This window comes from Kogia breviceps, chromosome 1, assembly GCF_026419965.1.
Source record: "Kogia breviceps isolate mKogBre1 chromosome 1, mKogBre1 haplotype 1, whole genome shotgun sequence".
NCBI classification, from domain to species: domain Eukaryota; kingdom Metazoa; phylum Chordata; class Mammalia; order Artiodactyla; family Physeteridae; genus Kogia; species Kogia breviceps.
The window spans coordinates 91,474,324-91,489,856 of NC_081310.1; the positions used below are offsets into that span (position 1 = coordinate 91,474,324).

The 15,533-nt window shown below is 38.2% G+C and overlaps 1 protein-coding gene across 2 annotated transcripts in view; it reads left to right on the forward strand.

Moving 5' to 3' along the window:
* Positions 1 to 15,533, forward strand: part of ATF6 (activating transcription factor 6) — a 238,878-nt gene that overhangs the window by 88,159 nt on the left and 135,186 nt on the right. For both annotated transcript variants that reach the window (XM_067039886.1, XM_059037757.2), the window contains 3 exons: positions 3,083 to 3,196; positions 4,501 to 4,600; positions 10,235 to 10,302. In XM_067039886.1, the coding sequence (XP_066895987.1) occupies positions 3,083 to 3,196; positions 4,501 to 4,600; positions 10,235 to 10,302 (282 nt within the window). The remainder of the gene's footprint in view (positions 1 to 3,082; positions 3,197 to 4,500; positions 4,601 to 10,234; positions 10,303 to 15,533) is intronic.

Below are 15,533 nucleotides of genomic sequence, written 5' to 3' on the forward strand. Positions count from 1 at the left end.
GACCTCAGTTCTTTTCATTCTTTTTTCTTTATTCTGCTCTTCAGTAGTTATTTCCACTATTTTATCTTCCAGGTCACTTATCCGTTCTTCTGCCTCAGTTATTCTGCTATTGATCCCTTGTAGAGAATTTTTAATTTCATTTATTGTGTTGTTCATCATTGTTTGTTTGCTCTTTAGTTCTTCTAGGTCCTTGTTAAACGTTTCTTGTATTTTGTCTATTTTGTTTCCAAGATTTTGGTTCATCTTTACTATCATTACTCTGAATTCTTATTGTGGTAGACTGCCTATTTCCTTTTCATTTGTTTGGTCTGGTGGGTTTTTACCTTGCTCCTTCATCTTCTGTGTGCTTCTCTGTTGGTTCAGTGGGTTGTGTAGGCTTCCTGGTGGAAGGGACTAGTGCCTGTGTTCTGGTGGATGAAGCTGGATCTTGTCTTTCTGGTGGGCAAGACCATGTCTGGTGGTGTGTTTTGGGGTGTCTGTGATCTTATTATGATTTTAGGTAGCCTCTCTGCTAATGGGTGGGGTTGTGTTCCTGTCTTGCTAGTTGTTTGGCATAGGGTGTCCAGCACTGGAGCTTGCTGGTTGTTGAGTGGAGCTGGGTCTTAGTGTTGAGATGGAGATCTCTGGGAAAGCTTTTGCCATTTGAAATTATGTGGAGCCGGGAGGTCTCTTGTGGACCAGTGTCCTGAACTTGGCTCTCTCACCTCAGAGGCACAGGCCTGACACCTGGCCAGAGCACCAAGACCCTGTCAGCCACACGGCTCCACAAGGATCCTGAGAGAGGCAGGCCCTTATCAGCTCAGGTGGAAACAGTGAAACTGGATTAATCAAGCCTTGCGGTTTGGACACTGTACTGACAGAGACTACGATGCACGTGGCAGCAGCGCCATGTTCCCTCATCTCTGAGAGGACTGCTTCACCACTCGCCCACCAGACAACCCAGGATAAAATGGTTACAACAGGCTTCTTCATTTCTGTTTCTCAAGCCAGAAACCGTGGTTCCTCCCTTTCAACAAGTGCTGTTGATGTTCTTTCCAAATATTACCTTGAATTGGTTCATTCTTCTTCATCTTCATTGCCACCACCTTAGTGGTGGCACCACCTTAGTCCTTAGTATCTTCATCTCTTGCCCAGGTTGCTATAGATCTCTCCTAACTGGTTTCCCAGCTTCCCCTTTTGCCTCTATCAAAACTGTTTTTGGTAACAATGGCAAGGCATAAACGTAACTTAAAATATATCACTTCTCTACTTAACACCCTTTTGTGGCTTCTTATTACATTTAGTAATTCCTTATCATAATCTGGTCTCTGTCTTTCCAACCTCATCTTGTGCCTCCCTCACTTGCTCACAACTCTTCAGCTGGTGAGTAGTTTTCCTTAAGTTCCTTCAACCCTCCTTTGTCCCACCTGCCTCTGTCTAGAATGCTCTTACCCCAGTTTCTATAGGGTTGTCTTGCTCTCATCCTTTATGCCTTGTCTTAAATACCATCTCCTTTTCAGACCATTTTATCTAAAGTAGACATTGTTGTTCTATTTCAACCATATGTTTATTTCTTTCATAGCTCTTACCAGAGTTTGGATTTATTTTATGTGTTTGTTTTCTTGTATTTGGTCCATCTTCTCCATTAAGGTCTTTGAGGATGGAGACTTCATTTCCCTTGTTCCCTATTGGAATTCCAGCACCTAGCATAGTACCTGGCACACAGTTGGTATTCATTAAATATTTGTTGATTGAATGAATGAAAAGTACAGATCTAGCTATGTCCAATTTTGTGTTTATAGTTTTTCTTTTTGGATTTTAATATATCCAGTTTTCTAAATCCAGAGTATTGTATATAAAGAAATTCAAGATAGAGCTAAGATTTCTTAGTGAGAAAGGTTAAAATAGCCGACTGAAGTAAATAAATAACAATAATGCCCTCAGCTCAGATTCTAATTTTCAACTAAGATTTCGCTCCCTACATCACACCCTGGATATGAATTCGCATGATATAGATCACTGTGATGATTAGGCAAGTATATTTTTTGAAGCTAATAGAATAAATGGTTAATGTCACTCTGGTGTTTTATTAGGGATTCTAAAATTTATATTTAGCTTTTCAAGGCTTTTACTGTTCTCCTACCAAGTATTTTATGCTTTCCTTTTCCCCTACCACACACACTGTTTGTTTTTTTGGTTTTTTTTTGGCGGTACGCGGGCCTCTCACTGTTGTGGCCTCTCCCGTTGCGGGGCACAGGCTCCGGACGCGCAGGCTCAGTCGCCATGGCTCACGGGCCCAGCCGCTCTGCGGCATGTGGGATCTTCCCGGACCGGGCCACGAACCCGCGTCCCCTGCATCGGCAGGCGGACTCTCAACCACTGCGCCACCAGGGAAGACCACACACACTGTTTTAAGGAGACTATTCAGTTCTGTTATCACGGAGTTGAGAATGACCACAAAACTTCAGTCCTGGTTACATAATACTTTCCTATTAATCATAAGTCTTTCCTATCAATCAGTGGGTCTTTCCCCCAATTTCCCCTCTTACTTTGTCACCACCTCTGTTCCAGCAGCACTGTGTATGCCTTGAGCTCATTGAAGACATGAGCCATGTGTTATCATTGTAACCCTAGTTTCAGGTACATAATAATTGAGCAATAAATTTGAACTACCATGATAATCTCTGTAGAAAATTGGAAAATGAAATTTGTGCTGTGTGGTCTATATTTCCTTCCTTTTAAAATTACATTCACTTCTTTCTTGCAGTATGTTCTATTTACAATATTAAAAAATTTTTTTTGTTGAAGTATAGTTGATTTACAATGTTGTGTTAATTTCTGCCATACAGCAGAGTGATTCCGTTTTATATGTACACACACACACACACACACACACACACACACACATTCTTTTACATATTCTTTTCCATTATGGTTTATTATAGCATATTGACTATAGTTCTCTGTGCTATACAGTAGGACTTCGTTATTTATACAATATTTTTATTTCCGTGAAAACTTAATACTAGCAATGACTTTCTTATAGCAATCTTCTTAGGAATTTAAGACAGAAGGCAATACATTTTGTAAATCTATGTTTCAGATATGATCATTCTGTTTCAAATGACAAAGCCCTGATGGTGCTAACTGAAAAACCACTACTCTATATTCCTCCACCTCCCTGTCAGCCCCTGATTAACACAACAGAATCTCTCAGGTGAGTGTTGTCAGTTGTTGCAGATATATCTGAGTGGGTTCCTTTGTTTAGCTTTGGAACCTAGAAAAGTATTTGTTCAGATTAACCAAGTGGTTGAGAAAACTGAATTATTTACTGAATAACCATAGGCATATCAATTGTCCAGTTTCCCCACCAACCAGATAGAGATGGTGATGGGTCTATTTCATGTGATGGTATTGGGGTTGTATACTTAAATATGTCTTATTTGAAAACTGAAGAATGATATTAATATAAAAATTCAGGGTAAGTGTTAGACTTGCAGTGGTAACATTCATAGTGGAAAGTACCTTTTTCTTCAAATTAGGAAGATAATAATTTGAAGATACGTGATTCTGTAGTCACTTTCCCATTAGTGTACTTTTCTCTATCTACTTTTCCCTTGAATTTTTTCCTGTTATTTTGGATCCTATCTTTGAACCTCAAAAACTGCTTCAGTTTTTTTTGTGATACGTAGTATTCAACTATAGTTAAGTAAGTATAGTCTGACATCTTCACAATTGCTCTAAAGAGTAAGCAAAATAAAGGAAAGTTATATTTGAACTGGCCTTTTTTTTTTTTTTTTTTTTTTTTTTTTTTTGCGGTATGCGGGCCTCTCACTGTTGTGGCCTCTCCCGTTGCGGAGCACAGGCTCCGGACACGCAGGCCTAGCAGCCATGGCTCACGGGCTTAGTTGCTCCGCGGCACGTGGGATCTTCCCGGACCAGGGCACGAACCCGTGTCTCCTGCATCGGCAGGCGGATTCTCAACCACTGCGCCACCAGGGAAGCCCCTGGCCTTTTTTTTTAAATTCCAGTGTTGGAAAATTTGGATTATAGTACCTTGAAATTTCTCCTCCTGAGCAGTTGATTGATTCTTTTTCTACTCCCCTAAAAAGCATGATTTTCAAAGTCTTTAATGAATCCACTTGTTGTTAGGAGTCCTATGACTTTTTTTGTGCTCTCCAGTGTCTCTAGTATTTGTGTGTACATAGTCCAAGAGCAGAAACAGGAAATACTTTTTTGTGGAAAAACCTTTGCATCCAATATTGATGTTTGCCAGGTATTTAGCTCTAATTTTCTTTGAATTTTGAACTCATGACTGAGGAGGCTACCATATAAAAATGCATGTCATTAAAAACAACTTAACATTAAGTGTCTTAGCTTTCTCAAATCAAAAAAGAATATTGAACCATTAGTCACTTGGAATGCTCTTTGGAACCTCAGAATATGATTAAATTCATTTCCAACCGAAGGTGAGACATCTGTTTCTATGAAATATGTTTAACTAATTAACCTATTTTATAGGTTAAATCATGAACTTCGAGGGTGGGTTCATAGACACGAAGTGGAAAGGACCAAGTCGAGAAGAATGACGAATAATCAACAGAAAACCCGTATTCTTCAGGTTTGTTTCTGCTTGTCTTTGAACAATAGTTGGCATATTTGTTAGAAGGCTTCCTGCAGATGGGTTGCTCTCTTTGGAACATTTGGGAAGCTTGAACTTTAGCCACTTCCCACTACCTCCTGCTGCTACTGAAGCAGGTGTCACTGCCATTGAAGCCCTCCTCCCAAGTTTCACAGCACTCATTTAGGTTTTTGTTTTTTTTTTGTGTGTGTGTGTTACGTGGGCCTCTAACTGTTGTGGCCTCTCCCGTTGTGGAGCACAGGCTCCGGACACACAGGCTCAGCAGCCATGGCTCACAGGCCTAGCTGCTCCGCGGCATGTGGGATCTTCCCGGACCGGGGCATGAACCCATGTCCCCTGCATCAGCAGGCTGACTCTCAACCACTGCGCCGCCAGGGAAGCCCAGTCATTTAGGTTTTATAGCACTAGTATTTCCTGCTTAGGCATAGTGCTGTTTCCTGCTCTCTCCCTCAAATTTACTTTCAAGCCAGGGGTTCTTTGCATGGACATCTGTATGACGTGTTTTTGGCACAAATAATATAATAAATGATACTGTTTATCTCCTCTGTTCTTAGAACTTTCAAATGTAGGACAGCTTGGAAGTGAAGACACATCTCCATGGAGGTCATTTTTGTACTTAGACTTGTAGCACTACAGGTTAATGACAGCTCTTATTTAGAACCTATTAAATTGGGCTTCTATCTGAATATTGTTTACCACAAAGCACCATTTATAGTCTTTCTGTCATTCAACTATTTATTACTACTTCTGAAGCACTTAGACTGACACATTGCAAGCTCCCAGCAAATGTTACCTGTGATAGTAATAATGAGCCAGGTACTGTTCTAGACCCTGGGAATACAGTAGAGGGTATGATAAAATCCCTGCCTTTGTGGAACTTACATTCTAATGGGAAAGATAAACAATAAACATGTAAAGTGAAATAAGTCATACGAAAAAAGACAAATACTATATGATCTCATTTACATGTGGAATCTTAAAAAAAAAAACAAAAACTCATGGATACAGAGAACAGATTGTGGTTGCCAGAGGTGGTGGGTGGAGGGTACAGACTTCCAGTTGTGAAATAAAGAAGTCATGAGGATGTAGTTTACTGCATGATAACCATAGTTAATAATACTGTAGTGTATATTTGAAAGTTGCTAAGAGAGTAGATCTTTAAAGTTCTCATCATGAGGGAAAAAATTAAATTAAAAAATAAATAAACAAGTAAATAAACAAATATACTAAAAATTAGAAGTTCTCTAAAGAAAAAGCAGGGTTGGAAGTTAGAGTTCGAATTGAGAGGTGAGTGGCTATTTTAGATTGGGTGGTTAGAGAATCCTTCTCTAAAGAGATGCCACTTGAGTAAGGTATTGTCAAGGTAATTATTACCAGCTGTTATAACATTTAGCCTCAAAATCTCAGTAGTTAAACGGAATAAAAATTTGTTTCTCACCCAGAGTTTGAGATAGCTCTCTAGATTGGCTTTCCTCCAAGCAGTGACTAAGGAATCCAGGTTCTTCCACATTGTAGCCCAGCAACTTGAAATCCTTTGCTTTTAGCTTTGGGTGTTGGGGAAGAAAGTTTGGAAGATTATGCAGCATGTTTTAGGGATCAGGCCTGGACTTTAGTTAATGTTCAGTTGACTAAAACTCTGTCACTTTTCCCAGCCTCCCTTGCAGAAGGTTAGGCAAATGTAGTCTTCCTATGTGCTTGGGACGAAGAAGGGGTTTGGTGAGAACATAGCTTTTGCCACAGGCAGAAAATGAAGGACAAAATGTAAAGGTCTAGGAGAAAATCTGGAGAAACAGCTTTTAGACCAAGGGAATAGAAAGTATAGAGACCCTCAGGAGGAAACAGTTTGCATATTTGAGGAACATCAAGAAGTTGAGTAAGGCTGGATTACAGTGACTAAGGGGAGAGTAGCCAAAGATGATATCAGAAAGAAGAGGCTAAATCATATCAAATCTCATATGCAATGGTGAGAACTTTGGTTTTCATCCTAGGTGCGAGAGGACAGCATTGAGAGGTTTGAGCAAGGCTGTGACTTGATCTGATTTATATTTTTAAAAGATTGCTCTAACTGCTACCCCGAGTAGACCACAGCAGGGAACATGAGTGGATGTAGGGGAGACCAGTTAAGCCATTTCAGTAGTCTAGATGAGAGATCATTGTGGCCCATACTAGAGTGGTAGATTTGAAGGTGGAGGAAAGTACTTGAATGCCAAATATATTTTGAAAGTATAGATGATAGAAATTGCTATTGTAAAATAAAAAGGAAACAGTGATAATTCCTATGCTATAGCTACTAGATGAATGATGCTGCCATTTACTGAGACTGAGAGTAGGGAAGGAGGAGTTGGAGGCAAGAAAAAAGAGTTTTAGATATATTAAGTTTGAGATGGCTTATTAGACATTCAAGTGGAGAAGTCAGGTGGGCACTCACATATCCAGGTCTGGAGTTATAGGGGAGAGGTTGAGACTGGAAGTTTAATTTGGGATGATATCACCTAGAGAGAAGGTAAAAAGAAGAGAAAAGAGGTAAGGAACTGAACCCTGGAACAGCTTCAACATTAGAGGCTGAAAGACAAGGAAAAGTCAGCACTTGAGAAGGAAGAGGAGTGGCTGGCCAGTAGAATAGGAAAAAATGTAGGATAGTTGTATCCAAAAACCCAAGCAAAGAATGTTTTTAAGGAAGAGGATGTGATTTACTGTTACATAGGTTAAGAGATGTTGATTCAGATGAGGATTGGGAAATTACCATTGGATTTGATTATTAGAACTTGTTAGTGACTTCGATGAAGGTCGTCTCATTGGAGTGGTGATGACAAAAGTCTGAGTGATATGGGTTCAGGAAGTAAAAATAAAATGAGGAAATAGAGAAAATTATTTCAGGATGATCCCCATTAATGGAAACAGAGAAGTGGAGTAGCTGTAAGAATCAAGGAAGAGGTTTTATTTTGGGATGGGATATGTTTCCCCAGGTTTACCTGTTTATCTACTAATGGAAACTCCTTAGCTATTTGATTATTTGGAGACTGATTGGAAGCAGCACATGATAGGTTCTTAAGTACATTGAAAGTATATTGAGAAACGTGGACTTTTAACCATTAAGGGATTGTTTTCAACTAGGGTTAGTCTAAATGAGCTTAAGCTCTGACATTTGAGATTCCATGATTATCCAGTATGTGTTTCTCTGGGCCTCTGTGGCACTTTTTGTTCACCTATTATGGCATCTTTATTGGTTGTTAGTACTTCATTACTAATGTCACAGTTACCTCAGAGTCCCAAAGCTGTTTACTGACCTTGGAATACTGTGTCCAGTCTGCCAAAGCCTACACGTTAGCTGCCTCCATGGCTGGAGGAAAAATGGACTCTGTTTCCCTTCTGCTTTCCAAATCTGGTGCAAGTATATATTATTCGTAGAACCTAAATTATGTCTAGACCCTGGTAGCAAAAAAGTTTGCATAATATAGTTTTCAGGCTTTCATCCCCTGTTATACAGGGGAAGAGCAAAAAGGGGGCAGGAAGAGATAATTGCCAGTAGAGAATTCCACACAGCTGGTAAAATGGGCTTTATGAAAAATTAGATTAAAATTATTGGCCTCAATGAGTTTTTTTCCTTATCTTTTGACATATTAAATTAAGAAGTTATAACAATTCTAAATGTATAGGCTCCAAGTAACAAAGTTTCAAAAACATAATGCAAAAAAGTGACAGAACTAAAGGGAAAAACAGATAAATCTGCAACATAATTGGAGATTTTACCATCTTTCTCATTTCTATGTAAGTGTCTGTCTCACTTTTTTTTGCTGATTGTGACCTTTTGCTAAATCCACATAGCTAAAAATGCTGAAGTTCATGGCCAAGTTTTCAGAAGTCCCTTTGTTTATTGGTATAAACCTTGGATAGGTAAATGGCATATTCAGTTGCTGTTTGCCTGATGTCTCTGTAACTCAGCTTTCCTTTAAGCCTACCCACTCATTTCTGAGCCTAGAGAAAGAAGTCTGGCTGCTATCAGACTTCTCTGCTAATTTCATGTGTGCCAAAGTAGTAAAATCATTTAAAATTCACCAGCTATTTAATCTGTTTATTTTAAATTTTATATTTATCCACTAGCTGTAGTTTAATTTTGGCTTGATTTACTACCTACTTGATAAAGCATATCAATAAATACAGTATTTTATTATTTAAATGTACTTGGTTTTCTTTTCATTTTATCTGTGCTCTTTTTATTTTTGTTTAACACATTTTAAAACTTACTATAAGACTGACATTAGATTTTCATAAAATTAGACCCTTGACTTGATACAGAGCCAGAAATTGGAAGCCCTCTATTCATCCCTGCATATTGGTTCCATCTACCACCAAACAAAATTGTTCCCTCTTCTCTTCCCTTAACCCTTTGTATATTCTTCTATTTTAGCATCACATTATATCATTTCTACATATCTGTCTTTCCAGTTAAACTACAAGCTTCTAGAGTGCAAAGTCAAATGTTAAATTTTGTAGCACCAGTACATGTAGTAGGCACTCTATGAAAGTTTGATTGCTGAAGGAAGGATGGATGGATATAGTAATGAACAAATGCTAGTAATCTTAAGATTAAACAGTTATTCAAGTCACTGTTTGACAGGGTAATTATAAGGTCACTTCCTAACATAATAATTGGTAATGTGCTCTTGAACTCTGATACTCTTACAAAACTTTTTTGAAGATCAGCTTACAAAGCTGCTGGGGTATATAAAAAGGCATAGTGCAAAGCAGGTGCTATGTGGAAGACAGGTTTCCAGTGTAGTCTGTGTGTACCACTAATGGTTCCAGATTGGACTGTTCTCTGGCCAAGAATCATTGATGAGATCTCTTTAATGATGGATTAGTCCACAGGTGTATTTAGGCATAAAGATCTTTGTGTTTAACTCAGTAAACAATAGGATCTAGTTTCATTATGGACCTTTCATACTTCAGGAAATTTTCATTGGGAAAATAATTATTTTAGACAAATGTAAGTTGTTACATGTTCAGTAATACTTGTGTGACTTGGTCATAAACCTTGTGATACTTGGACTAAGTTTTTGAGCTATTTCTTTAATCTTTGTGGGAAGTGCCTTAAACGTCTTACTGTCCATAAGACACATCTCTCAGCCGAGAATGTGACCAAAAGAGTTCTAATTTCTATATTGGTATTTAGTTATGTGAACTTAATATGTCAGTATATACATGAAAAAAACTTTATGGGGACTTTCCTGGTGGTGCAGTGGTTAAGAATCTGCCTGCCAGTGCAGGGGACATGGGTTCAATCCCTGGTCTGGGAATATCCCACATGCTGTGGAGCAACTAAGCTTGTGCACCACAGCTACTGAAGCCCGTGTGCCTAGAGCCTGTGCTCCGCAACAAGAGAAGCCACTGCAGTGAGAAGCCAATGCACTGCAACGAAGAGTAGCCCCTGCTCGCTGCAACTAGAGAAAGCCTGCGTGCAGCAACAAAGACCCAAAGCAGCCAAAAAAAAAAAAAAAACCCAAAAATCTTTATGAATACTTTAATGAAGTTTAGTAAATGTAGAATGAGTCAATATAGGAAGCTTTTCATATAATATCATTATACGACATCTAACCATTTTTTTTCTTTCAGGGTGCTCTGGAACAGGGCTCAAATTCTCAGCTCATGGCTGTCCAATACACAGAAACCACTAGTATCAGGTAAGAAAGTGTGGAAGCTCTTGGCTAAGGAATTTCATTATCTATCTATTTATTTATTTATTTACTAGATTGCTCCAGGTCTTAGTTGTGGCATGTGGGATCTTTGTTGCCGTGTGTGGCATCTTTAGTTGCAGCATGTGGGCTCTTAGTTGTGGCATGTGGGATGTAGTTCCCTGACCAGGGATTGAACCCGGACACCCTGCATTGGGAGCATGGAGTCTTAACCACTGGACCACCAGGGAGGTCCTGGGAATTTTAAATACCTAGGATTTAGTAAAGTTGAAATACACACTTCTCTTTCATCTTAAACTTGTTCTCATCATTATCTTGTAGAAATAGATAATTCAGATATATATAGAAACTAACAGTTCTCTGTAACCAGAATATTTCATTCATTTACTATGTGTATATTTAAAAATATATGCATATTATTTCGTCATTAGCTAAAAATGTTTTTAATCTCTATACCTTCCTCTCAAGTTTGCTGTGAACCTGAAACTGCTATTTAAAAAATAATCTTTAAAAATTGTTTTAAAGTGAATTATAGTTGACCTTCCTTCTTCATGTATTCTGTATTTATGAATCTGCTTACTTGCAAAAATTTATTTCTACCCCCAAAATCAATACTGAAAGTGCTTCCATGGTCATTTGCATTCCCAAAAGTTTAACAAAGCAATACTTTGCCTTCCTGTTTCAGCTCTCATACTGTAAACAGTTGTCATTTTTGAGGTCTATTTAGTGCCATATTTTTCACATTTTATGATTTTTGCTTGTGAATTCTTCCTTTAAAATGGCCCCCAAGCATAGTACTGAAGTGCTGCCTAGTGTTCATAAGCTTGAGAAAATTGTATTATGCCATGTGGAGAAAATACACATGTTACGTAAGCTTCATTCATGCATGAGATATAGTGCTATTGACTGTGAGTTCAGTGTTAATGAGTGAACAGCATTCGTTAAGGAAGGTGTCTTTAAATAGAAACACATAAAACAGGGTTATATATTGATCAGTTGATAAAAATGCTGTAACTGAGAGAGCCTCATCCACCAGAGGGCAGACAGCAGAAGCAAGAAGAACAACAATCCTGCAGCCTGTGGAACAAAAACCATATTCATAGAAAGCTAGACAAGAGGAAAAGGCAGAGGGCTATGTACCAGATGAAGGAACAAGATAAAACCCCAGAAAAACAACTAAATGAAGTAGAGATGGGCAACCTTCCAGAAAAAGAATTCAGAATAATGATAGTGAAGATGATCCAGGACCTCAGAAAAAGAATGGAGGCAAAGATCAAGAAGATGCAAGAAATGTTTAACAAAGGCCTAGAAGAATTAAAGAACAAACAGAGATGAACAATACAATAACTGAAATGAAAACTATACTAGAAGGAATCAATAGCAGAATAACTGAGTCAGAAGAACAGATAAGTGACTGGAAGACAGAATGGTGGAATTCACTGCTGTGGAGCAGAATAAAGAAAAAAGGATGAAAAGGAATGAAGACAGCCTAAGAGACCTCTGGGATAACATGAAATGCAACAACATTCGCCTTATAGGGGTCCCAGAAGGAGAAGAGAGAGAGAAAGGACCTGAGAAAATATTTGAAGAGATTATAGTCGAAAACTTCCCTAACATGGGAAAGGAAATAGCCACCCAAGTCCAGGAAGCATAGTGAGTCCCATACAGGATAAACCCAAGGAGAAACACGCCAAGACACATAGTAATCAAATTGGCAAAAATTAAAGACAAAGAAAAATTATTGAAAGTAGCAAGGGAAAAATGACAAGTAACATACAAGGGAACTCCCATAAGGTTAACAGCTGATTTCTCAGCAGAAACTCTAGAAGCCAGAAGGGAGTGACATGATATACTTAAAGTGATGAAAGGGAAGAACCTACAAGCAAGATTACTGTACCTGGCAAGGATCTCATTCATATTCGATGGAGAAATCAAAAGCTTTACAGACAAGCAAAATCTAAGAGAATTCAGCACCACCAAACCAGCTCTACAACAAATGCTAAAGGAACTTCTCTAAGTGGGAAACACAGAGAAGAAAAGGAACTACAAAAGCAAACCCCAAACAATTAAGAAAATGGTCATAGGAACATACATATCTATAATTACCTTAAATGTGAATGGATTAAATGCTCCAACCAAAAGACACAGGCTTGCTGAATGGATACAAAAACAAGACCCATATATATGCTGTCTACGAGAGACCCAATTCAGACCTAGGGACACATTCAGACTGAAAGTGAGGGGATGGAAAAGATATTCCATGCAAATGGAAATCAAAAGAAAGCTGGGGTAGCAATACTCATATCAGATAAAATAGACTTTCAAATAAAGAATGTTACAAGAGACAAGGAACAACACTGCATAATGATCAAGGGATCAATAAAAGAAGAAGATATAACAATTACAAATATATATGCACCCAACATAGGAGCACCTCAATACATAAGGCAACTGCTAACAGCTATAAAAGAGGAAGTTGACAGCAACACACTAATAGTGGGGGACTTTAACACCTCACTTACACCAATGGACAGATCATCCAAAATGAAAAATAAGGAAAGAGAAGCTTTAAATGACACAATAGACCAGATAGACTTAACTGATATTTATAGGACATTCCATCCAAAAACAGCAGGTTACACTTTCTTCTCAAGTGTTCATGGACATTCCCCAGGATAGATCACATCTTGGGTCACAAATCAAGCCTCAGTAAATTTAAGAAAATTGAAATCATATCAAGCATCTTTTCTGACCACAAAGCTATGAGATTAGAAATGAATTACAGGGAAAAAAACGTTAAAAGCACAAATACATGGAGGCTAAGGAATATGTTACAAAATAACCAAGAGATCACTGAAGAAATCAAAGAAGAAATCAAAAAATACCTAGACACAAATGATAATGAAAACACGATGATCCAAAACCTATGGGATGCAGCAAAAGCAGTTCTAAGAAGGAAGTTTATATATACAAGCCTATCTCAAGAAACAAGAAAAATCTCAAATAAACAACCTAACCTTACACTTAAAGGAGCTAGAGAAAGAAGAATAAACAAAACCCAAAGTTAGCAGAAGTAAAGAAATCATAAAGATCAGAGCAGGAATAAATGAAATAGAAACAAAGAAAACAATAGCAAAGATCAATAAAACTAAAAGCTGGTTCTTTGAGAAGATAAACAAAATTGATAAACCATTAGCCAGACTCATCAAGAAAAAGAGGGAGAGGACTCAAATCAATAAAATTAGAAATGAAAAAGAAGTTACAACAGACACTGCAGAAATACAAAGCATCCTAAGAGACTACTACAAGCAGCTCTATGCCAAAAAAATGGACAACCTGGAAGAAATGGACAAATTTGTCGAGTTGTATAACCTTCCAAGACTGAATCAGGAAGAAATAGAAACTATGAACTGTGATTAAAAATCTTCCAACAAACAAAAGTCTAGGACCAGATGGCTTCACAGGAGAATTCTATCGAACAGTTAGAGAAGAACTAACACCCATCCTCTCAAACTCTTCCAAAAAATTGCAGAGGAAGGAACACTCCCACTTTCATTCTATGAGGCCACCATCACGCTGACACCAAAACCAGACAAAGATACTACAAAAAAAAGAAAATTACAGACCAATATCACTGATGAATATAGATGCAAAAATCCTCAAAGAAATAATAGCAAACATAATCCAGCAACACATTAAAAGGATCATATAGCATGATCAAGTGGGATTTATCCCAGGGATGCAAGGATTCTTCAATATATGCAAATCATTCAATGTGATACACCATATTAACAAATTGAAGAATAAAAACCGTATGATCATCTCAATAGATGCAGAAAAAGCTTTTGACAAAATTCGACACCCATTTATGATAAAAACTCTCCAGAAAGTGGGCATAGAGGGAACCTACCTCAACATAATAAAGGTCATATATGACAAACCCACAGCAAACATCATTCTCAATGGTGAAAAACTGAAAGCATTTCCTCTAAGATCAGGAACAAGACAAGGATGTCCACTCTCACCACTATTATTCAACATAGTTTTGGAAGTCCTAGTCACGGCAATCAGAGAAGAAAAAGAAATAAATGGGATACAAATTGGAAAAGAAGAAGTAAAATGGTCACTGTTTGCAGATGACACGATACTATGCATAGAGAATCCTAAAGATACCCCCAGAAAACTACTAGAGCCAATCAATGAATTTGGTAAATTTGCAGGATATAAAATTAATGCACAGAAATCTCTTGCATTCGTATACACTAATGGTGAAAAATCTGAAAGAGAAATTAAGGAAACACTTCCATTTATCATTGCAGCAAACCTAGGAATAAACCTACCTAGGGAGACAAAAGACCTGTATGCAGAAAACTGTAAAACACTGATAAAAGTAATTAAAGATGATACAAACAGATGGAGAGATATACCATGTTCTTGGAATGAAAGAATCAACATTGTGAAAATGACTATACTACCCAAAGCAAGCTACAGATTCAATGCAATCCCTATCAAATTACCAATGGCATTTTTTTACAGAACTAGAACAAAAAAATCTTAAAATTTGTATGGAGACATGAAAGACCCCAAAGAGCCAAAGCAGTCTTGAGGGAAAAAAATGGAGCTGGAGGAAACAGACTCCCTGACTTCAGGCTATACTACAAAGCTACAGTAATCAACACAATGTGGTACTGGGACAAAAACAGAAACATAGATCAATGGAACAGGATAGAAAGCCCAGAGATAAACCCACACACCTACGGTTAACTAATCTATGACAAAGGAGCCAAGGATATACAATTAGAAAAGAGAGTCTCTTCAATAAGTGGTGCTGGGAAAACTGGACAGCTACATGTAAAATAATGAAATTAGGGGCTTCCCTGGTGGCGCAGTGGTTGGGAGTCCGCCTGCCAATGCAGGGAGCGCGGGTTCTTGCCCCGGTCTGGGAAGATCCCACGTGCTGCGGAGCGGCTTGGCCTGTGAGCCACGGCTGCTGAGCCTGCACGTCCAGAGCCTGTGCTCTTTAACGGGGGAGGCCGCAGCAATGAGAGGCCTGCATACCGCAAAAAAAAAAAAAAAAGAAAAAAGAAATTAGAACACTCCGTAACACCATACACAAAAATAAACTCAAAATGGATTAGAGACCTAAATGTAAGACCGGATACTATAAAACTCTTAGAGGAAAACATAGGAAGAACAGTCTTTGACAGAAATCACAGCAA